Source organism: Centrocercus urophasianus, unplaced genomic scaffold (assembly GCF_019232065.1).
Source record: "Centrocercus urophasianus isolate 14NV4802_14NV808 unplaced genomic scaffold, USGS_Curo_1.0 seq_16, whole genome shotgun sequence".
In the NCBI taxonomy this organism is placed as follows: domain Eukaryota; kingdom Metazoa; phylum Chordata; class Aves; order Galliformes; family Phasianidae; genus Centrocercus; species Centrocercus urophasianus.
In genome coordinates, this window is record NW_024884711.1 from 9,519,170 (window position 1) to 9,546,195 (window position 27,026).

Sequence of the window (27,026 nt, forward strand, 5' to 3'; positions counted from 1 at the left end):
CTGTAATAGCATTGGACTTACAGAAGCTCTCCTACGGACCTTACTGCTGAATTCTGTAAGACTCAGAATTGCCTAGCAATTTTGAAACATTGTCATATGTTTCTGTTCTTAACAACAAAGTTAGGTACACAGTTTTAAGCAGAAAGTAAAGAATATTGTAGCATAAACTTTCTAAAGAACACAAGCTGATTAAAAGCCTAAAGAATGCATGCATATTCAAAAATATCTTCATGTTTAGAGATTTACTGCCAAGAAAGAATATAATGTTTTGATTCAGAAATGGATTAATTGGTCACCATCACACTACGTTCACCAAAAAATGCATTTTTCAGAAGAAAAAAAACAAACAAACAATAAATGTCTATGAACAACATTCTAACTTTAGACATGATCTAAGACCTTGCCATTCTCATAGAATCACAGAATTCTTTGAGTTGGAAGAGATGCATAAAGGTCACCTAATCAAACTCCTCTGCAATGAACAGGGACACCTACAGCTAGATCAGGTGGCTCAGAGCTAACTCTAGCCTGACCTTGAATGTTTCCAGGGATGGGGCATCCACCACATCTCTGAGCAACCACTGTCTCAGCACCATTACTCTAAAAAAAACTTCCTTATATCCAGTCTAAATCTCCCCTCTTTTAGATTTAAACCATTTCCCCTTGCCCTGTCACAACAGACTATGCTAAAGAGTTTGTTCCCTTCTTTCTTACAGTCCCCCTTTAGATACTGAAAGGCTGCTCTCAGGTCTCCCCAGAACCATCTCTTCACCAGGCTGAACAGCCCCAGCTCTCTCAGCCTCCTCTCCTCACAGGAGGAGTTTCCATCCCTTAGATCATTTCTGTGGCCACACTCTGGATGCACTCCAACAGGTCCATGTCTCTCCTGTACTGAGGACTCCACATCTGGATGCAGTATTCCAGGTGAGGCCTCACCAGCACAGAGCAGAGGGGCAGGATCACCTCCATCCCCCTGCTGGCCACACTTCTTTTGATGCAGCCCAGGATAGTCAGCTTTCTGGGCTGTGAAGGCATGTGGCTGGCTCATGTCAGCTTGCCATCCACCAGCACTCCCAGATCCTTTTCAGCAGGGTTGCGCTCAGCCCTCATGTCCCGCAACTTGTATTGGTTGTGGGGGTTGCAACAACCCAGGTGCAAGACTTGGCACTTGGATTTGTTGAATATCGCTGGGCATAACAGCTCTGTGATAGAAGGAAAGAACCTAATAGGCTATTTCAGAGTATGGTAGCATTTGATTTACACTAAACTGACAGATCAAATTCAGAAATCCTGCTCTTAAGGAGAAGGTGCAAGCACCACTTAGTTCACATCAGAAGCTGTAATACCACTGTGGAGCAGTTGTGATCCACTGATTCTTTTCCAAAGAATGTGGAAAACTTGCTAGTTATAGCGAACTTTACTTCTTGTACTATTTCAACAACTTAGAGTGTATAACATTGCAAATAAACTTCTCCAAATGTGTGTAGAAATAGCAAAAGTCAAAACATCTCTCTGCTTTTAAAATGCTAGCTTTTCTTTCCAGTGCCCCTAAAAAATTCTGCTGTTAAAGCACAGAAAGGCATCTTCACTAAAATGATGCAGATGTCTTACATTCAAGTTAGAAAAATATTTACAATACAATACAGATATTTACCAACAAACAGAGTCATATTTCCTAGTCAAACTAATCTTCCTTCATATTGTTTAACGTTATATGCACATTTACCTCTCAAAAAATAGTATCATATGAAAGCATACAGTCTCTGGAGACTTAATGTAATTGTTTTTGGTACTTGGCAAATTAAGATAGCTTCAACAGAAGTTAAAGTAAATGAAATTTAAACTGACACTAAATTTCTGGGTATATAAAGAACTTGAACTTCAAGATCTGTAAGAAGTATATTACTTAGATAGTTCAAACAAAGTGTTTCCCGTAGCCGTTTTCTTTTCCTTTCCTTGTCAAAATATAATTATTATTATTTTCCTTGCATGTAAATGAAATTAAATGTCTTGATCCAACACTTGCTGAAATCAAAGGCAGCTTTTTCATTGCCTTCAGTAGGTACAAGCCCAAATCCTATTTGCAGCGCTTATAATAAGGCTACAGATTTGTCACACTCTTGATACCCAGGACAGAATAAAATTCCACTTACTGAAGTGGCATCCTCAATAAAAGCCTGGCATTTTACAGCATTTTGTTTGTGCTTTTTTTCCCCAGGTTCATTTCACGCAAGACATTTGGCTCTTAGTTTCAGTTTTAATGCTAAATACTGTCTATTCTGAGTTGCTGCTATATATTGCATCCGTATTACATCTATATGTTTGAATATTGAAGCTATTTAAGATGTTTTAAAAATGATTACATTACTGTATATTGTACTTAAATTGTAACTCTGACATGTATGTTTTTGCTTTGATAGAAAGCCATGCTTTTCCCTCACAGTTGTGCCATGACAAATAACCAGTGTTAATAATTAATTAGCAAAATATTTTACAGTTGCTAAATTAAGTATAGAAAACGAAATTCATGCATAAATTAATAACTGTGATTTCATGCAGAACACTTCAACCCTTCTTCTGGGCCATCATTAAATCTTCAACTACCAATTATTCCATATTTGCAAGAATTCAGATGTCTTTAAAAATAAAATACAACTGTTGTTTGCAGACATTCATGGAGAAAATTTCACAGCACTGCTAAGATGCATTATTTGGAAGACAGCTTAGGGATCTAAAACCCTTTGCAGGGCAAGATGAGCTTTACCGTAGCCTGTCACAAATAGTGATGCCAGGCATATCCTGATTTTCAAAACACAGGGTGAAAAAAATGCCATGTTTTCTACTATTAAGACATTACTCATTGGCAGTGGAAGAAAAAAAAAAGTAGATCTTCAAATCTGAAGAATCACCTTTATGCAATAATTTAATTATCTCAGATATTGTAAAGCTAAGCCACTCACCCCCAGTATATAATTCGTATGTGTGGAATTTATTTACTTTGTATGTTCTTGCCTGCTGGGATGTCTTGGATCCGATTTCTCATTCACACTGTTTCTTGCTTACGGAGGATTCATTGTTAAATTACAGTTGGTATGAACCAGCATGCCAGCATACCATGATATTAATCTCTAAAGTATTCAATCATTGAACAATACTCTCATTATTCAAGAGAACTCTGAGTTCTATGTTTGTGCAGATTTGCTGACATTTCACTGAAACAATTTGCTCTTACAAGAATTATGTGGCTGGAATATATTGTAAATATATAGAGAGACATAAAACACTCAATCAGATGGTACCTCTCTGACAATAGCCAAGAAAAGAAAAGGAATTAAGAAGGAATTAAAAAGAAAAGCAAGAACTCCAGCCATCACCAGGGACTAGGAACTCAAACCAATAATTTAAAGCTAAAGCATTTTATAGAGTTCACACAGAGGCCATGCGAATCAAAAGTGTGAGCAAGACTTCAAGTTCACAGAGCTCCCATTTCATTATTTACAAATGATAAAATTCCAGGTACTTGGGATGTCTTTAGAAACAACGTGGTTCCGATAAGAATCATTTCTTAGGGTTGTTTTTTTTTTCAAAATACATGCTTTAGGAACTACATCAAAGAACTATTTCTTTTTCTTCAATATTACTTATTGTAAAGCTTTTGTTTTCCGTATCAGAATGTTTGTTTTCCAAGGAGTGAACTGTGACCCACGTAGGCATTTCCTCTGCCTGAAATTTTCAAGGAGAAACAACAAGAGCATGATTTTGGAATTTTTAAGTACAGAAGTGTACACTACTTGTCCAGAAGTAGGACATGATCCTTCTGCTTTTGAATTTCTTAGGATTTCATTTAACTCCACCACATATATTTTTAAAAGCAAAGATCCTTAGTTCATTTATTTAGGCAGCTCTCTAAAGTAAAAACAGGGTGTGAAAATGAATTTCATAAGCTATTTTTCCATGATAATACGAAATACCCATGCACATGTACAATGTCAGGAGTGTATGGAGCCTAGCTCAACTTAAATTGGACAATTTATGCTTATCAAGGTTAAAGCATACTTACAGACTCACAAGTTAATGAGGTCTTTTTGATGTGGAAAGTCCCCACTACAGTCCTGATACAGTAACAACCTTACACAGGACTTGCAAGTGCATGTTCAGTTAGGGAGTGCTTTGCTCTCCTCTGTGCAATCCCTGTAATGATGATGATAATTTATTCTAAGAAAACAAATCTGTTCTTGCTGGTAATTTACCAAAACTGCCAGGCAAAAGTCCTAAAGCAGGTATACTTCTTCACTCAAAGAGAGATGGACATAATTCAATATATTAGCCTTGCTGTATCAGCCACGATGTACAAAGATGTTTTCATATAAGCTACCTCTTTGAAGAGGTAATGAAAAATTGAACTTTTGATTATCTCTTGGTTTCTAGTAACATGATGGCATCCTTTTGAATCCAACAGGCTGCTCTAGTTTACATGGATAGAGCAGCTGAGTCCTTATTTTCTGTCTTTGAATATTAAAGTCACTCTTCAAGATAAAATCAAGGGGCAGGAAATAGGAAATCACAGAAGTATAGAGGTTGGAAAGGACCTGTGGAGATCATAGAGTCCAAACCCCCAGTTAAAGCAGGTTCCTGACAGCAAGTCACACAAGTAGGTGTCTAGACAGGTCTGGAATATCTCCAAAGAACGAGATTCCACAATCTCCTTGGGCAGCCTGTCCCAGTGCACTGTTACTCTCACGATAATTAGGACATCTGTAGCTCACTGCGCATCAATTATCACTTTGGAGAGCCAACGAGCTTAAAATGAACAAAATGTTACAGCCAACCTAGAACTGCTCACTCAGACTTTGTAGAATCATTAATCACCAAGGTTGGAAATGATCATCCAGTCCAACTATCCACCTATCACCAATAGCTGTCACTAAACTATGTCACTCAACACAACGTGCCAGTTTCTCCCACTGGACCACAAGTCTCCTACAGGACAGTGGCAATTGCTGTGCTCTACTGTGTTTCAGCTTATACATACAAACAGTCAATATGGATAGGAAGAGGTTAATTAAGCCATAGGATTCACTCAGTAAATACACTGTATAACTTCAGTCTTTAAAAGGGCATTTTGTTGGTCCTGCCAAGATAGAGAACTAGGATGAAAGATGTGCTCTATCTGCCACCAATCCCTTCTGAAACAAAAATGGACAGATCTAAAGGAAGGAGCAAGAATTTAAATACTTTATGATTCTGCTGAGAAGTTTTTCCCCAAGAACAGCAAGAGTTTGAAAAACAGAGTAAGTGTATTTTGAATTTTGACCAGTAGCACTTGATTTGGAAGAAAATTAGTTTCAGTCAGGTTTAGGGGTTTTTATATGCATTCAAATAAACCAATTAAATAAAAAATGATCCTCCATCCATATAAAGACACACATGAAGAGTCAGAACCTCATTCTGAGCACTGAACATACTCTGGGAGAGTGAGAATTGTGATTCACTGAGACAAACCTACGGTTCTTCCTGTAACTGGCCAAGGACTACAGTACTGACAATTCAGATTGCTCAGTAATACACCAAGAAGTTATGAAATTAACTTTAGGTATTAAATAATAACTAAAAAAATAAATACATTTGAGATATGCTTTTATTTTGCTTACATATCATAAGCCTTTGTGATAGACTAAGGTTGTATTTTCAAGCTTCTCTTTACAGAAATAGAAAGAAACCTCCTTTTTTTTTTTAAAAAAAAAAAAAAAAAATTGAAAGCTGAGATTCCCATCTTATCACATGCCTCAGGATCTAAGGGTTTAAGAAACAAATACTGTGCACCTCGCAATAAACTTCTGAGGGCTGGCAACACCAAGGGCAACATCTTCATCAAATATTAGTGAACATCCTCAGCTAGGGAAAGAACAGTGCTTGGCAGTTACATGTTCCGGGCCCCTGAAAACATCTGAAACACTGAGGGGGGAATAAAGGGCGGGGAAGGATAACAATGAAAAAATCCACCCTGCATTTTATTCCCAGCTTTATAAAATGAGCTGCTGGATTTATGAAAACGCCAGTGTTTGTACCATTCGCTTTACTACTGCTATCATACAGATAAATGACAAGCATATCCTATATGGGTAAATAATATTTCAGCAACCAAAACAGAATCTGCCAAATGTGCTGGATTTAAAAATGAATGTCGTGAAATTTACAATGATCATCTGCAGTGTCAAGCACATTACTTTTAGTACAGGCCATCAGAAGCAATGAAAGTAGAAAAACAACGTAAGAGGGATATCCAGACAATCCTCATGGAGTCAAAGACACGTTCTATGAGATACAGACATACAGTCTGCAAATGTTTATAAATATGAGTAAGTTAACTCATATCCTGAACAGTCTTCAATGCACACAACGGCCAACACGTCTAAACCAAACATCTGTAATTTAAGGCCATGTCTTTCCTCATCTCTTAAGAATCTCACTCATCAACAGCATTTGCATCCATTTCTCCCACTTCGTTTCCCTTTTTCTGCTTTCAGAGGAAGTTCCCAAAAGATCAACATTTTGAACAAGAAGCCAAAGCAAAATAAAAGGTCTACTACAGCTATTCATTTCCTAGATGCCCATGACCTTCACTTTCTTTGGGTTTGATCCAGAGACCACTGAGGTGAAAGGAAAGACCTATGGGTTCCTTTCTTCTTCAATCTCTGATAGCTATTACATGTTACAGTACATGCAGCATTCCATTTTGTAAGACAATTTCCAAAATTCAGACTTTGTTTTCTTTTTGACTCCCACATTATCAGGACAACAGCTCCTTTGTTCAAGCTTCAGTGTTTATGTGAATGTTATCTCTGGTTTAGTCTTTAATACTGAGCAGGGTCAGAAAAGGATCATCCTCTTCTCTGAGGTTTAAAGATTTATGTCAGCTTACATTTTTAAGATGCATACACATAAATATACAAACACACAAACAAGTATAAGTAAATTTACTAGAGTTGTTCTCCAAATGATGATATTTAACACCAGCTACAATCTTGTTCCCTTATCTCCCCTGGGATATTTTTTTTTCAACACAGCAGCATCAGCATCTTCGGAAAAAAATGCTTTCTTCAACTTATCTGCAAGGGAAGAACATGGTTTAAATAGTAGAAAAACAGCAAAAAAAGAAGAGGGTGAGGCAAACCACTAAAAGTGTCGAGAAAGACTTCCATAGCCACTGGGCGATCCAAAACTGAGAAACACTCAGTGCCACAGCCATGGCTCCATGATTTAGAGAGGAAACAAAAATCTAAAAGAATGGAGAATGAATGGAAGACTGTATTCTGAAGTCCCAAGCACGCAGGGACTCTGTGAGTGACACGAGTTACACCAGTCCTGTCAGACAGCATGGACCTCAGCAAGATTTAACTTAGTCTCACTGCTTGGCTCCAAAACCAAGAAGCATCTGCAATGTAGATGTTCCTTTAGGAACTGAAGTGGACAGTAGTGTTAATATCTCCATTAGTTCTTTATATTTTTGGTACACATAAAAGCAGAGTGCTTTAAAAAGATTTAAAAAGGAATCATCGTTTGTCTAAACCTCAGGCAGCCTTCACTCCCAAACCTCTCCTGTGTCTCTCATCCCTGAGCTTCTCCAGACAGCCATTCACTCTCCTACCTTTAAGATCAGCATATTTCAACTGAACAATTTGGACAGCAAAAACAAACAAATAAACAACAACAGCAACAAAAAATAACCCTTGTACAGAGAGCCTTTCGAGTTTTTCCTCACTTCTGAAGTCATTTTATTTTTTAATCCCTGCTCTGCCAATTTTGTCTCCCCTTCCTCCCCTCCCCTTCAGTGGAAATTTTCTACTCTTTACAAGCCTGGCTCTCTGCAGAAAATTGATTTCCCCTAGGATACAGCCATCCTACTGTTCTATGCATGGTCATTAATGACTGTCCTGTTCACCACAGAGACAGACACGGTGGCACTCCTCCCCAGCTCTTCAGCACAGAAAATGCACAGTGGGAAAATCAGAACAACCTCTGAGCTTAACCATTCCAAGAGTACCTCATCTCCAGAAAATGCCATACGTAACTTCCAAATAAGCTGCTGGGAGAACAAAATAACTCTTGCTAGTTTCTGTAACCCTGTATTTTCACTGCAGTAGATTTAAATCTTAAAACCCTCCCCAAAATAACAACCATCATGCATGTTACTCTCCGCCAACCCCCCCGAGCCACACAGCAATGAACTCCAAATCGAGGTACATCACCACTGCAGTGAACAGCACAGCTGCAGCTCACATTGGTTTTACTTAGGCAGCATCGCAAGAGAGTATTCAAGGGAAGAAAGCATTTCCGTACAGCCTTCAAAAACTGCCTGAAAATGTGAGAAACTACCTTTGTGCTGCATCTTTTGCTTACTTAGCTGCTTTGCAAGCCATGAACTTGTTGGCTCTACCATCTCCAGGAGATCTGTAGTCTCCCCTTTGATTGCAGTGAAATCCCATCCTAGGAGTGACAGATGATTCTCCCCATGGCACTTGATTAACTGTTGTGCCAATGGGTGAAATAAAACAATTTTACTCACAAAACAGCTTACGCCTTCTCTGTAAACACCTTTAGCTACACTGCAAATTGACTCCTTATCTCATCCTTAACCCATGAGTTCCTTGTATGAACTGCTCATCCCTGCAGGTACAGAAAGGAGGACCAGAAGCAGATAGGAAGAAGATAAGGGTACCTGACATCTTATTCTCACCCTCTCCCAACCATGGATTTTTTTTATGTGGTAAAACCAGTATTTGTGACCAAGTTGTGTTACTAGTTTCAGGGAAAAAAAAAAAAAAAAAAAGAAAAAGATTACCAAGCCTCAAGGATGGCTATAGGGTGCTTTGTTATTATTTTGTTTTTTGATAATTCAGTTTAGTTTCAGTAATTTTACCTCAAATAAATAACAGCATTGTCTTGAAATCAAAAGCAAAGTTCAAAACCAACAACAAACCTTTTGAACAGTAGCAGCAACAAGAACCCTCTCAGAGGAGAAGACAACAGCTAAAGGCAATCCCTAAAAATCAGTAGGTCTTAGCTTCAGATTGGTCTGAAATAAGTCAGTGCAACTAAATCCTGGTGTGGCACTTCAGTGATACTGGGAGTCAAATTGCACAAGGCAACATTTGAAGCTCACACTGTTCAGATACGCTCTGTAAATTGTGCCAGGATTTCTTTACATAATTCTCACTCATGTTGGATGGTACCAGCCAAGGAAATCCTCTCTGTCCCAGCAGGATGATTCCCTTCTGCAGATTCCACAGAATCATGTGCTCCGTGGAAATTTCCAAACACCTCGGCACAACATGGGTGAGTTCAGGATAAAGTTTCAAGCCTGAACTCTGTAATTTCCTGTCTTTTGCTAGTCTACGCAGCTCTTTAATGTTATACTAATATCATTTTTGTCTGCATGATTGAATTACCCACCACTCTCGATGCCAGCATTAGTGGATCTCTGTAACAGGAGAGCAGGCTATGCTGCTCATACCATTACTGAACCCCACGCAGCAGACCAGCTGCAGACCTCCCAATAGTAGGACAGGCAGGCTGCCTTGTTAGGATCGATGGGCACTTGGATGCTGGCACACAGCCTGACCCCGGGCTCACCTCAGCATCCCACAAGAGAGCTTGCCGCAGCAGAAGCCCAGCCAAAAAAGCAGTGGCCAACACCAGGAATCTGCTGACAGTGCCGGGACCCTGCTCACAGGCTCAGCATCCCAAGCCCCGCACAGTGCTGCTGGGACTTGGCATGCAGATGCAATAGAGATGTATTGGCTTGGTGACATTTTGACTCCAGGTGCGGTGAATCCTCCGCTGAGAGGAGTGCTGGTGACAGCTACTAACGAGTGGTGCAGTCCTTAAGAAATCCCCTTTAGAAGTCTTTGCAGAGAGATTAAAATGCCACATGTGCATTCGCTGTAACGATCCTAGGGCAGGAGATTTAATGTGACTGTTTTCTTCACCACACTTGCACCCCCAACCAACAGCTAATAGTGAGCTTGACTACCATACAGAAATACCTGTCCTTATAGGGGATTTACACAAGGGGAAGAAAATGAGGCAAGGGGAAAGAGGTAAAAGGGAAAAAAAGAAATAGAGAGGACGAGATATTCAATTCCTTAGCACATAGTTGGTCCCCAGCAGACCATAGCAACTGCACATCAGGGAGAAAAGACCTGTTCTCACAATTAAGATAAATCCTTGCTTTTTTTCAAAGTGTATTAAAAGCCACTAACCAATGCAGAACCTAACAGGAACTAACAACAGAAATCCAAGTTTCAGCAAAGCCAGGTTTTTCTTACTACTCACTGAAAATAGAGATGAAACAACTGCAGGTCCTAAAAGCACTGACAGAATTTTACACCTGTATCATTATTAGCAGCCTCCTGGACTTCAAGACTTTTTAGAAGAGCACGTAGCAACAGAAGAGGGTAGATTTAGACTAGATATTAGGAAGAAATTCTTTACTGTGAGCGTGGTGAGACACTGAAACAGGTTGTGGATGCCCTCTCCCTGGAAGCATTCAAGGCCACAGGATGGGACTTTGAGCAACCTGGTGTCATGACAGACATCTATTTGGTTCATGACCAAAGGTAATCAAACCACAGAGGGGAGATGACAGCTTCTGGTTCTGACACAGCTTAGGCACCAAGGCACTGCGAACTCCACTGAATGTGCACTGCACCTTAGTGAACAACACTGATCAGTCTTTGAGTGTTATTTGTTCTGTTGAGGAACACATCTATTCCAGCTTTGCTTCATTCATTTAAAGATACACACAAATAGATATGATACGTAAACCACACATTACAACAAATCTCTAAAAACACAAAAAGGAAATGATTTCTAACCTCAAATAATTATTTTTAAAAAGACTGAAATGAATACTGATGTCATCCATAGCCCTTGATGAAATTATCAAAAGGCTGGAGAAAACTATCTTGTAATCATCAACTTAAACAGCTCCATCTATTTTTATTAGTAAGAAAAAAAGTCGGAAAAGTTACTTGATTATAGCACGTATGTCCATCTGGTAAGAGGAGGGGCAGAATTGGAAAAGTCTTTGATCTGATTACATCAAGAATGAAGAGGTGAAAATGTGCACCAGAAAGTCGATTTAGAAATCAGTCAAATTTTGAACAGGGAGCACGGTTAACCACAGCAAGAAATCGTTAGCGTAAGCAGTAGGTTTGCTATTGCTTTCATATTCTCAGATCCAGAGGGGTGCTTTTCTGAAAGATATTCTTAACACAAATAGACTGCTGCATTCAGTCTAGGAGCAAACCAGGCAAATTTAAGGACCTGAATCCAAGAGACAATAATGCTAGAAATAATGCTAGATCATCCCATGGTCTATTCTAAATGCTAAACCGTATGAACCTGTGAATTATAAGGGACACTTCCAAAGTAATGCCTCCTGCTTCGCACAACATCAGAGGCAGATGTTGGAGCTATGCTAGTAGAGGTTGAACCTTCCCAACAATAACCTATTACATTTTGTTGTCATGTGACAGATGGCAGCAGAGGGACAGAACGGTTTCTGACATGGAAGTGCATGTGAAGCAAAGGTGCGTGATTGAATTCCTCCATGTGGGGGGAAAAAAAAAAAGCACTCACTGACATTCATCAACACTTCTGAAGGAACATGAAGACCGAACAGTAAATGTGAGCACAGTGAAGTGGTGAGTGGTGTGTTTCAGCAGTGGCAACAGTGACAGTGGGTCACCTTTGCTAGTGCTGATCGTGACAAGAGCAACATGCAGGCTCTTGTTCATCACTGGCAAAAATGCATAGCTAATGGCAGAGACTATACTGGAAAAGAGTGCTCCATAGCTCTGCTCTATCAAACAGTGTTTTACTGTGCTCTTCATATCTGCTGTAGCTTCCATGGTAGTAAATAGAAAGCATTACTTTCAGAGTAACCTATGTATTTTACCCCCTTTAATTACTAGGTGTCTACTATAAAGAAGTTGAAAAGTTAACGCTCATCACGAATCAATGATTCGCAGAAAATAATTGAAGTTTCATAATTGGATTATAATCCCAGGGGTAAATGGAAATGCTGAACTGAAAAGCTTAAGTGAGGAAAGCAAGCCTATTCTCCTTTTTTTTGTGTGATCACCAGGCAGTAGCAGCCATAAATGCTTCACCGATTACCTGCATTACACTGAAACAATAATATGGCTCTGATCTTGCAGTAACAGCTATTTGAACAGACTGCTGGGCTTCCACAAAGCTCACACGAGACTGGGTGTTCATTAGCAGAAAACATTTTTCTGAATAGGACCTGAAGTGTCACATGGCTATTACTATCTTTATTTCACTTGAGGTTGCCACTAGTGTAGCTACTTTTCAAATAACCCAAGAGAATAAGGATCCAGAGCTCTCCACTTTCCCCATGGCTTACAATGGGAACACAGAAAATTCATATCCAAAGAGAAAACCTTTCCAGTTCAACATCTTCCAAAAATTAAGCTGAAAACATTCCATCTTTCCTGTCTCATTTTTATAACGGGGCAGACAGAAAACCTCTGACGTAGCTGCAAAAATTCTAAGAAATTCCTTCTCTACTGAACATCTTTTGAAAAAAAATCCAAGATGTTTTAGTTTTTAATATAAAACTAAGAGCGGCGCTTGTCACACAAATAATTCTGGGAAGTTACCAAATACTTGGAATGAAGAACACTGCATGCTACATAGCACAGAGCTCTTGTCTATACTTGTTTGGAGCGGTATGGGGAAGTCCAGCAACTGAATACAATGACATTTTTGTTTTAGTGCTGATAATATTCAATAGCTTTGCCATCAAAGCTGGCCTGCCACTTCCCCTTGTATAGAAATTACAGCCATGCTCTACGATTCCTGCCATTAGCTGGAAGCAGTGCTCAGGTTATTCCTGTTTAAGGAGAGCTGGAGTGTTATTAAGCATAGCTGATATTGTTTCCTTACAGCAAAGCTGTAGGACAATGTACTTCTCAAACAGATCAGAACATCATCTGCGTCATACCTTCTGGATAAAGGTTACAGAAACATTTCTGCTACACAAATGTCAGAACACAAACATTGTCTCCATCACCTCCTGAAAGTCAGTGACTCCTGAAGAGAGTGAACCCCATCCCAGTTTCAGAGCTTCCTGCTTCCTTCTCACGCTCTGTGCATTCACACAGCCATCAGTCTGCCCTCCCGCTGCTGCTATCACTTCTTAAAAGACAACAGCTCTAAAAGACCCGCTGAAATTGACACTGCAGAATTTCAGACAACTAATAAAAAAATGCAACCAAATTAAAAAAAGACAGAGGGTAAGCAAAAAGTTATGTTTTTCAAAAAGAACAAAACATAACTAAAACTTTCCTTCACAAAAGACAAAATGACCCAAAGGACAGCAGAGCAGAAACCTCTGTGACATCACCAGAACATCAAACCAGCCTCCTCCCCGGCAAGCAGAAACCAGGCATCCAAGTAGTACAGAACACCTTGGGAGGGGCTGGAAAATGTAGACTCAAGAGTCTAACAGTAATGAAGGTCCTTCAACAGAGCAACACCCATGTTACAAAACCAGACATTTGACTGACAGACATGCACTGTTCACAGCCTATCTACCCTGAGGATAGTTTCTAGCTATGGGTGTTTTAGGTTCCTAAACACTTACATCAGTGAAAGGAAGAAGGCCAGTCTCACGTATGGCTCATGCCATGGTTGACTGGCTGTACACAAAATATGCTGGAGAAATGGGAAGAGGAGGAAGACAAGGAAAGACCAGAAACATATTTCAGAACAAATCAGGGGCAGTCATTAAGTGGGTTTGCCCTCTTTCTATGTCCCTTCCTGCACACTAAGCAAAACAAGTGGCTGTTACAATCATACTCTTCACACGAATACATTGAAGACTCAATATTTATGTTAAGAGCACTCAGTTTTCCGCGTGGATTTTTTTTTTTTTTCCCAAGGACTTTAATTAAAATTCATCAAAAGCAATGTTTTCAGCAGCAGTGTCTGAAAATGCTGTCTCCTCCCCTATCTTCCATTAAATCGGGTTCATCCAGCTTGAAAGGAGATGAGAAACTCTCCCTGACACTCTGTCACACTCCAGTGAAAAGACGGGCACATTCAAAACAGCAAAGAGTGCAGGTGCTCATTTATTACTTTGCGCATATTATTTTTCTGCTTTTCTTCCTGACAATGAGAATGTTTACATCCCAGAAGGAGCTCTCTGTAAGTGCTGTGGGCATGTGCTGACCTAGAGTTTTTGTTCTCCCTGATGAAAGAGGATAGGTAAGAAAAGGATTGGTTCCCTGCCTGCTGGGGCAACTTTAGTGTTTGTTTTTAAACAATAGAAGACATTTACAGATGACTGTAATGAGGAATGAATATACAAATAATTTTAAAGTCATAATAGGCAGAAGAAAACACACCTGTGCTCATCCATGTCTGTACATACATACACTCTAAGAAGATGTATTACATGTATAATGAGTCTAAAACTGCAAAACAACTCAGACAAAACTCAAGTTCACTTAAATACACCTTCTGGAGCCAAAGAGGAACTCCAAAATGATATTTTACAGCATTAATAAGGTCCATTACTATGAAGATATCTTCAGTGCAATAAGCAACAAATCACATCCATGGCATTGTGTTCTTTTCCTGTTTTTGTCATTTTGACTTAGAACATTAACTTGAAATTCATTTTTTTCTTCCCTCTCCCATCTACCTTAATCTTCTTTTAGGAAAGTCTCAGGAACAAAGAACTTGTGAATAATACAGACATCTCCAAAATGATGTATCCATGTATTTCAGTCTGACCTAAATAAGCAAATTAAAATGAAGGCACAAACCCATGCAGAACCCTCACAACTTTGACTCATCCTATTCAGCCCAGCAGGGCACCTCTGCTCTATTTGGTCCAGTGATACCTCTATCCTGGGACTGTTCTGTCCCAACTCTACTTGGAACAAAAAAAGAAGATATTTTTGTTGTTGTTGTTTTGGATATCTTTTTCTTTTCTGCCCTTTAATATAAGTTTTTCTTTGCTTCCCACGAAGCCTGATCTGTTGAGCAGACTTTCCCAGTTACTGCAGAACCATTCACCTCTCTTATTACCAGGATACCGAACCAAAATATCCAAGATTTAAGTAGGAACAATGTGATGTCCCTCAGTTCCTATATGAGCTAATACCACTGGGTTAGCACTCTCTCACCTTTTCAGTCTATGCAATGTCACGGAGCAATGGTGCCGAGCGCTGCTCATTACAGGAGAGATGTTGATTTGTTTGATTTAGTACTGCAGCCGCAGTATACTCTGCTTTAATATACACAGCGTTGCAGAACCTGGGACATTCTGTTACCTCAACAAAATGACAACTTACAGCACAGCAGCAGAAACAGGCTAATACTCTACTATTACACATCACAGATGTGTAATTCGGCTTTGCCTCCTAGCAAGGCCAGGACAAGAACATCCATTTACACTGCATAAAAATTCCTAGATGTACTTTTGGTTTTGAACTTGTTAAAAAAATTTGATTTTCGTTAAAATTTATTTTGAATATAACTCAAAGCAGTATTTTTTAATTATCATTCTAATGTGAGAGGGAAAAGGGAGGAAAGGAAGGAATTATGTTTTCTTTACCTTTTAATTGGAGCTCATATAATACAAACTTTTGTTACTTTCACAAAAGAGGATAAGAATAGCCAGGGATTTCAAACTCAAGCTGATTTAACAGGTGGCAGAAGTGGCCATTGTGAACTTGCTATAAAACTTGCACTAACTGGAAATTTTGTACTTGTTGAAGCTATTAACAAGAGACGCTGTCCTGAAAGGCACCTTGAGCCCCCTTTGAAACCTCAACCAGTTTTCTGTGGGGCAAAAGGACAGTACAGAGTTCATTTCAAAAACAGTCCAAGAATTTCCTGGAGAAAAGAAGGCTGCGGGGTGACCTCATTGCCATCTTTCAATACCTAAAGGGAGCGTACAGAGGGGAGGGGAATCAACTCTCTGAAAGGGTTGGTATGTGTAGGACGAGGGGAAATGGTTTGAAGTTGAGGGAGGGGAGATTTAGGTCGGACATCAGGGGGAAATTCTTTACCCAGAGAGTGGTGAGGTACTGGAACGGGCTGCCCAGAGAGGTTGTGGATGCCCCGTCCTTGAAGGTGTTAAAGGCCAGGTTGGACGGGGCCCTGGGAAGCCTGGTTTAGCATTAAACGCGGAGGTTGGTGGCCCTGCATGTGGCAGGGGGGTTGGAGATTCATGATCCTTGAGGTCCCTTCCAACCCTGGCCATTCTGTGATTCTGTGAATTAAATAATCTGTGTATTATCAATTAATAACCTCAGTTACATTATCCTTGGTGCTAGCTCTTTAGCAGAATCCAAACAGCAGTGATTGGAATATTTATTCAGAGGTTCCACGGGGACAACAACAAGGACAGTCAGAAAGGGATGAAAGGCTAACATCTGACACACAATGACTTGTCAAGGAGACAAATAATGATAACTTTGGTGTGAATTTCTCATACCTAGAATGCTATATATACATATGTGAGAAACTGGTTCATCTTCCACAAAAGTCAGCTTGATCCATGCACTTTCTGATCTTTATGTATGGCTACTTTTTTCCCTTTGTTGATTTAATTAAGTGCTCTTATAATCTCTGGATCACAAGAAAAGTCCAAATTTGTTGAAGGGCAATGAGATAGTTAACCCAAACAAGAAGAGCAATAGAAATTGAAGATTAGAGAGGGTACGTTATTGGTGCAGGTGGGGAGAAATAGCTTAGAACAAAAAAAATATAGGTAGGTTTAAACTATCAGACATCAGAAGGTTGAAACAGATTTCTTTTAGACCATAAACTTGGCATGAAAAATTCATGAGTGACTCAAGACCGACAGGGATTTTCTTTTCAATACGTGCCAGTGTCTTACAGTATGGAATGCACAAGGATGTGATTGTTTTTGTCATATGTTACTGGTTTTTAAAGCAACTTTTCTTGTCAGAAATTTGTGTTGGTTTTGGTGGAGGAGGGGAGGAAAACAAAAGCATGATCTTTCTCCAAATTCCCATTCTGTTTTCCAAAAATAACTTTATCTTTTTAAGATATTTTGAATCTGTCTTCTTCAGCACACACATGTAAGAAAAGACAGGCAGAAATAACAAAATCCTCTGAGAGAAACTGTAAGTTTGTGAAATGAAAAATGTTTCAAATTAGTAAATGTTCCATTTGTGAATTTTCCCTTCTCCACTAGGACATACTAAGTAAGAATGTGATGTGTCCACTACACCAGTGGGGGACTAAGCCATCTGTGTATGTTTTCAAGAGAATTTGGAACTCTTCAGGATGAAATAAAATACAGTGCATGACAATATGAGTGACAAGTCACATGAATGCTTGATAAGCATTCATAAGAGAATTCAAAGGACTTCAAAAGAGAATCATTTGTATTTTTTTTGTACTGAGACACGTGGCATGTTTTTCTGTCTATAATCTGTAATTTTTTATCTTCTGGTTGGTTACCTTTCCTCTTGACAAAAACAGTGTTCTGACTGGAAAGATTTGGCTGAGATGGATAATGCCATTACAGAAGTAGAGACTGTGCACCTCAGAGTAATAAGTGTGAATGACATGGTATTTACTATATTTTTTCATAGCATATTTAAAACCAAATTTTTAGACTAACAAGTTCTGATGATCAATATGATCAGGGATGGGCATTCACCTTCTTTTGATAAAATTCATGAAAGGTTAAGAGTGGCCAAGGTCCATCTGTGGAAGTCTGCTTACTCTGCTTTTATGAGAATCCAGGACAAAAAGATATATTTACATAAAAGAAGAGCATATTCTTAATAAATATTTTTATCAACTCTTTTTCATTGTAACCTTTGACAGCACAATTGTATAAAGTTCCAAAAGACAAAAGTGCAACCTAACAGCTCTCTGTTGTAAAAGAGAATTTGATGCAACTTTGCTGAATACATGTTAAACCAGATACTGAGGATCTCAACCAAACAAAACAAAAACCTTCCAATAGCAATTTTTATTATTATTTACTCAGTTACCATACAGCCTATGATGACTTGTTTTCCTTTAGTTTTATAAACAGTTTGACAGATTACTGTGACAAGGTTACTCTTAAATTGATAGAAGGTTTGATAGTGTCTGAACATTTGTCAGAAATGTCTGCCATCATGTGAAATGGACTCTGCACTTCAAGCATCAATGGTACTCCAGTCTGCAGTTTTCTGTCCCATGTTCTATACACACCACCTAAACACACGCAGCAGAAATACAAAAATGCACACAGGATCCACCAAGACAGCTCTGCACTTTATCAAACAATTCTGATGAAACAGTTTCTCTTCCATAGCCACCTGGCAGAAAGCAATTAAACAAAAAAATGTTACACATCACATTGAGGGTGGCTCTCTTGCTGAAATAAACCTGGAAATGGGATATGCTATGACAAATGTACAGAGCCACAAGCATTTCCAGCAGTCCCTATACTTCTGAGAGAGAAATATTGTGTTTTTAGAACATCATTCCTCAGACCTGCCAAATGTCAGACACTGCAAATGACAGTTGTACCGCTGGCAGCACTGTCACATGCTGCAGCAGAGGACATGGATTCAGAAGGGCTCACAAAGCGCTGGCAGCCAGCCCTAGGGGAGCCCAGGCTACATCCTGGGCATAAAAAGGTTTGGTGAACACCTTTCCGAAAAGCTGCTCTCTACAAATCCTGCACTGCAAATAATACTGTGATTCACAGAATGAAATTCAAGTTCTCACCTCATATCTTGTAACAAATTAGATCATTACATCTATGCAGGAAGTCCAAAAACCAGCACCTTCAGCTGTTTTGGGAATACCTTTTCGGCGTCTTTCGTTTGTGTGATGAGACCCCAGTTAAGGGGGTTAAGTGAAAGCTGTTTAGGAGGCAACCACTTCTAAAGACACAAACGTATATCCTGTATGTATACATAATTATATGTACAATAATATAATGTATATTACTATTTTACTACATTACTTACACAACTGCAGGCTGCTGTTGTATGTACTGTATTTTTTTGTTTTTTGTTTTCATTTTTATGAGTTAAGAAAGCAGGGATCTATACTTTTATCCATCTCTACTACATAACCAACAGCAAAGGTAAAGAAAATATCTTGCCATCTAATACTTTAAGAGTATACATGTTATCATGACAAATTCTTTTCACATTTAATTTTTCCTATGTTGTCTTTCCCTTTTGCTTTGATAAATACTTCAAAACAACTATCCAGTTTGTCCTTAAATCCATTCAGCCAAAGGATAGAAAATCAGCAAAATAAATGTCAGCATTTTTCTTACAGCACATCTGTTCACACAGGAACTCCATGATAGCAAGACAAAGCTCTCTAATCACAGACCAGATTAAGTTTAGTGAAGCACATTAAAATTTTGCCACAGTGCAGTGCCAAAAGGAAGTTCTCGGATAGTTGATGTGCCTTTCCCATGCACAGACAAGGGGTACGAATGCACTCTCTGAACTGGGTTCAAGTAACCCACAGCTGCCTTGTGCCTCACATCTTGACTGCAGCACTAAATACCACTGCTGCGAGGCACCTGCAGGAATAGTTAGCTCATTCCTGCTCAGCTGAAAATATTTGTCTGAGCTCGGAAAGGGTCAGATTGCTGTAAGTCATCCAGCAAATTTACGTTCTGAATATGAGCAGAGCTACAGTCAGTTTATACCTGCTGAGAATCTGGCCCTCAAGCTGGGGTTACCCATGGCTGTCACAAGTGAGCAGTGTCAATGAATATTGTTCGCATAAATGTCACGAAGGTACATTCACAATTGAACTTGCATCCAATACGAAATATCCCCAGCACACTGCTCCTGTGAGCATTTGAGTTGTAGTGACTTCACAAGGACAAGGTCACAGAGAAGACTCCCAAGGTAACCCTACTCTACTGAAGTTCAGATCTCACTTCAATAAGTCTTCTACTTCCAGCTCTGGTCAGTTGTGTATTCATAAGACACATTTAGGGGAATTCTCTGGCTCTTCCGGTGAGAACCGGGAAGAGCAACAAGACAAAGTATATAACATCCCATTACATTCTTAGTCTTATTCCAGATTTTAAAACAACAGCAATTTGGGTTCACGACAGTAGGTAAGCTCCAGGCTGCTCCTTACTTTACCAACATTTGTTGGTCTATATTGAAAATGCTGATTTGCAATGAAAAAAACATCAAGAAGACTGCTGTCTTTTGGAAGAAACTATTTTACAACAAAAGCACTTTGCTCCTATATCACAGAGGAGGGAGATATTTTTTTTTTTAATGGCTTGATGTTATTCTGACACACACACAAAAAAGTGTTATTCTAAATTCTACCCAAGATATCGCTGTTTGGAATCGCAAACTGGATTATCTCCCTCCCACTTAATCAATAATAATTAAGACATTGGAAATCAAATCAGGTTCTCATGTCTACCTTTATTACTCACTAGTCAGTCAAGTGAGAAGGGTTAACCAGGTGCAGTGTTTTCGGAAACTGTTCTGTTGATGATGCATGAGGAGCTCAGAGCTCCTTTCCGTTGCCTCTCCAGTGATAAAACACAATAAAATGGATATTTATCAATAGAATTTGCAAATATGACTCTGCAGATAAACAGAGGGGAAGAAGGTGCTACTTTCTACATCATCAGTTCTCAGTGGAACTGCAGTTAACTAGATGTTTACTTCAAGGCCACCTTCTGTGGGTTTCATACTTGTCAATCTATCAGACCAGCAATGTGTGACACAGCCCTCAAAAGATGTGATAAATGAGTTGAGGTGGGAACACCCATGTTTTGTCGTTCCTGAGCTTATGATTCACAGATTATTGTAACCATAAAATCTGTCATTAGGGAGCTTATTTGTCATGCAAGTCTCCAAGCCCTTTTTTTTTTTTCTTCTAAATTTTACACAGGAAATAAACCAGATAAGCATAAGTCAGTGTGAAGGTCCTCATCTCTCTATCCCCCAAAACTCATTACCAGAAAGTTTTCAGGGCAATAATGAGCTGTTTAAACTCTATGAATAAGAGTTAACCTTCAAGTGCCGGAAGCTTCTGACATCTTTCAGAGGACATAACTACTGACAACTGAAAGACCAGCTAAGATATTTTCCTGCCCAAAGAAACAAGTATTTTAATGGCACTTACGGCTGGCACAGCTTGATAAGGTCCTGGTCAGTGGTGCCGGGTGGAAGGCCTCGAATATACAGGTTGGTTTTACTCAACTGCTCTCCACTGCTGTTGTTGCTGCTGTTGTTGCTGCTGTTTGTGCTGGGGCTGGGAGGAGCCATGGGGTGGGGAGCTGGTGCATATGACTGCTGGAAAGAAGAGAAAAGAGGCTGTTACTGGAAAATAAGAGCTGTACACTTGTGTGCTTTGCCCCGGTAGCTACGAACAAAAGACGTTCTCCTCCTGTCCTCCCTGTCCGTGTCTAGTCACTCATTCCCTCACAAAAAGGAGACAGGATGTGGTGTCTAGATTTGGTTACGAAGTGCATTATTTTACTCTCCGCTTTACTAGAATTAAAGCTGCTAGATCATGAGGCTATTTTATCTAGATCTCAAAATAAGTCTCTGAAAGGATGGATACTCAGGAGCAATTAGCATTACAGAAAGAAGTTTAATGCAATCTGCTTTAAGAGTATTCCAAGATAAAAATAAGAATATCCAGCCAAATGTATGAGAGCTGATACCAGAAGCATAATAATCTTATCCAGACAAGAGGAGCATCCAGTACACACACGGGCAAGTGGAAAGGGTTTTGGTAGCCTGAGAGAAGGAGAAACAAAGTAGCCTGGAAACATTCCGTCATAATGAATGTCTTTCAAAACAGAAAACAGGATTTGGAAAAGTAGGATAGAACAGCACCTCCCACTCTTGGGAACTTACCCACTTCTGAGGAACCACAAACCACATACAACCACTGAGAAGCATGGCTTCAGAAAGGAAGTGTTCTCAAATGGAAAACTATATGATCTTCTAAATCCCTGAAAAACACATGCTATGAAAGAAGACGCAACCTCACGTAAAATTACCTAAGCACCTCCAACCTGGGGCAACACACTGCATTTCAGCTGCTGCAACCACTCCTGGCTCAGCACATTTGCTTGCAACAGAGTGCCTGGCAGGATGAGGACATGCCCTGACCCTGTTGTGACCTACGTGGAAAAGCAAGGGAGAAAGTCTGGGGAGCTCGGGGATGCTTTGGGAAAGAGCTGGTTTCCACAAGAAGATCAATGTAATTTGCTAACACGGTTGCAGCTGCAGGTAAATGCTGGGCCAATGCCAACTTAACCACGATGGCCAAGTAAGGGCAAAACGTATGCAATTTTCATTATAGCAGCAATGACATTTTTAGTGACTTTTGCTGTGCTAGTTCTGTATTTAGGTCTTGAAGAGAAAATATTGAAGGCTGTGAGTTATTCTGATCACGCTAATCAAGAGTTCCTTTCATTTCAGTGCTCATACTTTAGTGCTTATAATTACGCACATAAAAAAAAAAATAATCAGAATCCTGAGTGGATAGGTACTTTTAACTTAGGAGCTTTAGTCTCTTTCAAACAAGTCCCTTTTGCTTAGAGGAGCCCCAAAAAGTCAGAGAACTTAAAGGGAGCATCAGTGATGGGTGAAGCTCAAAGGCTTTGATGAAACACATGAAACACCATGTGCACAGTGATGCCTTTCCTGCTGCCTTCTCCTTCCTCCTTCCCCATTTCTCTCATTTAAACCATGACAGTGGGAACTCATCAGGTGTCAGGACATCAGAATTTCTCTACAATCCAGTCTGGTTGTAATGCGGCTCAAACAGGACTCACTAAAAGGAAAAATCAGCTTAATAGACAGTGGGATCACCAAACTACCAAGTAATGACATTCACTCTGATCCCCAGGAAAAGAGAAAGGGCAACGTGCTTCCTTCTCCCAGTATCTGTGCAGATACTTTTGCTGACAATCAAAAGCACTTAGTACATACAGATCATATTTCCCTGCACACACACTTTACCACTGGGTAATCCTCAGCCAGCCAAGCTTCAATGTCATTACCAGGAACGGATTCATGCAGCAGACCCAGCACCACCATGGGGAGCTGCCTGGCTGCATGCAGTGCTGAGGGCACGGCTGGATCAAACCTCAGACAGCACTAACATCCACCCAATGGATAAACCATGTGTCTTAAGGCATCCTGGCAGAAAGCACATTTCAATCTCAGAACACTCTGGGGCTGCTGCAGAGGTAAATGAGGACATCCTGTATCACAGCACGGGAAACATTCCATAATAATTTCGCACATTTTGAGCACTGATAATTAAAAAAGAGGTAACATTCTCACTGCTTCATCCTCATGCTCCCAAGTTGAACACTGAACGCACGTAAATAGTGTAAGGATACAAAGCCAAAATTTTCTGCAAGTCAATAAAATCCTGTGTACTTAAATTATTAATTGTTATTATTATATATGTGTTTGAGAGGGATAATGAGTAAATGGCCTATTCTCGCACCAACCTACTAAGCAAAAAAAAAAAAAAAAAAGACAAGTGGAAATATACCTTTGGAATATAAAGAACAGTTTTCACTCTATTATAAGATCTTTATCCTCATGCAGAGGAAAGCACTAGGGGCCTAATTCTAATTTAAGCTTAAGCCATTTTATCCCCCTCAGCCAACTGAATGGGGACCTAGAAGTGAACTTGAATCACATTTACACTGATTTTTTGAGGCCACAGCTATGGGAAGGAGGAAAAAAAAAATTACGATAAAAAAAAAAAAGAAAAAAAAAAAAAGTCAAGTCCTCAGGATACCCAGAGAACTAGGCCATGGGATAGCAGGTCTCTCACGCAGGAGCTGCTCGGATTGTAGGGAAACACACACACACACACACACACTCAGGGTGACCCCAGCACTCAGAGATACCCTAAAGGGTACTCCAATACACCATGCCGTCTGCAGAAAGACTACAAAATCGCCTGCACTGGGGCTGATGACATTTTCTGGCTGGTTGCCAGGCTAAAAGCTTCAGGTCAGAAGAAAGCTTTGGATTCTCATTTCCTGAGTCGAGGAGCATATGACTGATAGCATGTAGAAGTATGTAATTTGCCTCCAAATGAGCAAAGGGTCTTTTCGTTAATCTCCACGTAATATCTGGACTGAAAGAAATGAATGGCAACCTGATGATGATCCCAGATAGGGAACTCTTGCCGCAGGATTCCAAATGGTGCCAAAGGGGGCACTGTCTGGGGAGCCATGCACACCTGCTGGAAACAAACTCAGGTCTCCTCCTGCCATCAACTTGCTCCACAGCAGGGGCAAAGCAGTTAAACCATCTGCCACAAGAACCCAGCTTTCCACAGTCTCCAAACACCTTGCCGCCAACTGCAGCCACCTGGGAAAGGCATTTTCCCAATGCAGTTGAGCGCTGGACCTACAGCACTTGGAACAAATAATTATGCAAAAATCTACATGTTTTACGTCAAAAGGGAACTGGAATTCAAAGACTGCTTGGCCGTTAATTTTTCAAGTAACCATCTCATTTTTCAATTCTCATGCTTCATTATTCAGTGGGGAGTTGGGGGGAATGAACTGGTTTGTAGATCATTCCGAGCAGCTTATTAATTTAGCATGGCTGGCTAATAGCATTTGTTTTCATCTTTGATAAATGAATGAAATTTCTTTTTCACTATTTAAAAGTAAGAAATTAACGTACTTAATTCCCACCCAGTTTCAGAAAAGCACCCTTACACTTACACCCGAACACCAAGCCCTCAGAAACAACGTGCCTCATACAAACACAGCTAAGTGTGAATAATGAGATAGCTTGGTCCTTCTTACTCAATAACACAGAAATGCTGAACCAGAAGCCTGCTTAGTTTCAAAATGAACAACACTTCTCCTTCCAACATCCAACCTCCTTACGCAAGAATGGTATTTATCTTCCCATGGCAACCACAGCACTCTTATATAGTTTTTCACTTGCTGCAAGTTTGGTCTAAAGTGTTTTTCTTCCAAAGCAATATACTCTTTAAAAAGACAAATTTTAAATACTTTTCAAATACAGTTTCTTCTGGATAGGAATCACAGGCCTCAGATGCCAAGTTGTAGAGTCTGCTTTATTAGCAGCAGCTGGCTCCTTGGCAGGCTTCTGAGGTAGTTGGGCTTGTGGTTTTGGAGTGGCCTTATAGCCTAGAACACAGCTGGACAGCTATGCTAATGGACTGGCCAATTTGTTTGTATTCACCTTTGACTATCCCAAGTTTGTACTCTTTTATCCACTTGAAAGTAAACTCCTGGAAAGATTCCCCAGCAACACTGATACATTGACTTTGCCTATCAAAATACATATTTTATATAAAAAAAATACAATTACAACACATGGTTCTTCATAAAAGCATGTGCTATTTAACCAATTGTGAACACACACAATCCATTTCACTCTGATCTGAGTGTTTTCCAGCTGCTGGCTTCATCTCATTTAAAGTCCAAATGCTACACAATTCCCTTAGCTACTGAATGGAAGATAAAATAAGGCAAAGTAAATACAAATAAATTGTCCAAATATCACTTTACAACTCACACTAGGAAAATGATCTTTTGTTAACACTCTATTGTACAAAGGAGTAATTTCTGAGAGCTGGAGAGTTCTTTCAGGCCAATTATAGCAATGATGAGAGGATACTACCAATTCATAGGCCTGTTTACAGGATTTTGTAGGTGATAGAATGACAAATCTCAAACTAAGCCAAAGATATTCATAGCTGAAGAAAAAGTAGGACAAATATGACAGGAAAAAAAAATGAGATAAAAAACACAGCAACTCTTCCATCCTGGGTTGGCATCCTCAGTGAAGAACAGCACCACAAGTAAAACACATTTCTTTTCCATAGCCAACTGGAATAGAAAAGCAAACAAGAGATGAAGAATGGAACTGGCAACACCAAAACCTTGTGCTTTTCAGAAAGTCTGCAGTCAGAGGAGCTCAAGTCATTGTGTTTTTTCTTGACTTTGTATGGCTTTCTCGGGTCTTACAAAGTCTATTTATAACTGATGTCTAACTTCTACATCCAGCAAGGGCCTGAAAGACGGAGCTCTTCCTGGATGCTTCCTTAACATTTTTAGATCTTTCCACAGACATCACCAACAGATATATTTGCATGCACACTTTTTAACTTCTCTGCACAGTCAGAAAGTTTCATGGCTGTTTCTTCAGAAGCAACAACTCACCCTTTGGCAATTTTTTCCAACAGTATGGAATGGCATATGAAAATATATATATAAACTCAAAAAATGAAGGAATACAAAAGGTTAAAAGCCTTTTCCAAGTGTCCTTTCAACTGAGAAGACCAGAGCACACATCAAGAAGCTTTTGGTTAGCCTCAATCACTTCCAATGCTTTTAAATGTGATTTGATGGACATAAAAATGTTGAGTCAGAGCTGCTGGATCACACTTCTGTGCTACCATCCTATCTCTGCATCACCCCAAGCCAACCGTTTAGATTCCTTATGTCTTATGTTTACTAATCTGTAATGACTCTTCCTTACCTTGACATGGCATGGCTTATATAATGCACTGTGTTAGCTGAATGAAGACTACTGAGGACTGCAATATTACTTAAAAACAGGGAAAATATTATAAAACTGTAACTTAGCAGTGGAAGTTATACCCAGTCCTTTTGCAGACAAAAAAAAATTATGCATACAATTGATTTCATTATCCTGTTCCTAAACTGAATGAGTGAAATCATTTTAAAGCTTAAGAAAAATAAAATGCCAAAATGCCAATTGAATTAGCTTTCTCATTAAAGATACATATTTTTAAAAAAAAGCCCACAAAGAATTATTGAAAAATAATGCTCTCTTTTCATGCTTCTTGCATACACTGAACATCACTTTTTTTTAATTCTGTTCCAAACAATATCTTTAGCCCACAGGAAAAGGGGGCCTTAAGTTTGGCTTACCTTCTCTTTTCCCACAGTAAAA

The 27,026-nt window shown here is 39.5% G+C and overlaps 1 protein-coding gene across 6 annotated transcripts in view; it reads right to left on the reverse strand.

The window, feature by feature from the left end:
• Positions 1-27,026, reverse strand: part of RBMS3 (RNA binding motif single stranded interacting protein 3) — a 493,774-nt gene that overhangs the window by 326,827 nt on the left and 139,921 nt on the right. For 4 of the 6 annotated variants that reach the window (XM_042817114.1, XM_042817116.1, XM_042817115.1 and 1 more), the window contains exon 2: positions 21,205-21,374. In XM_042817114.1, the coding sequence (XP_042673048.1) occupies positions 21,205-21,374 (170 nt within the window). The remainder of the gene's footprint in view (positions 1-21,204; positions 21,375-27,026) is intronic. The other 2 variants (XM_042817117.1, XM_042817119.1) reach the window with 1 other exon arrangement.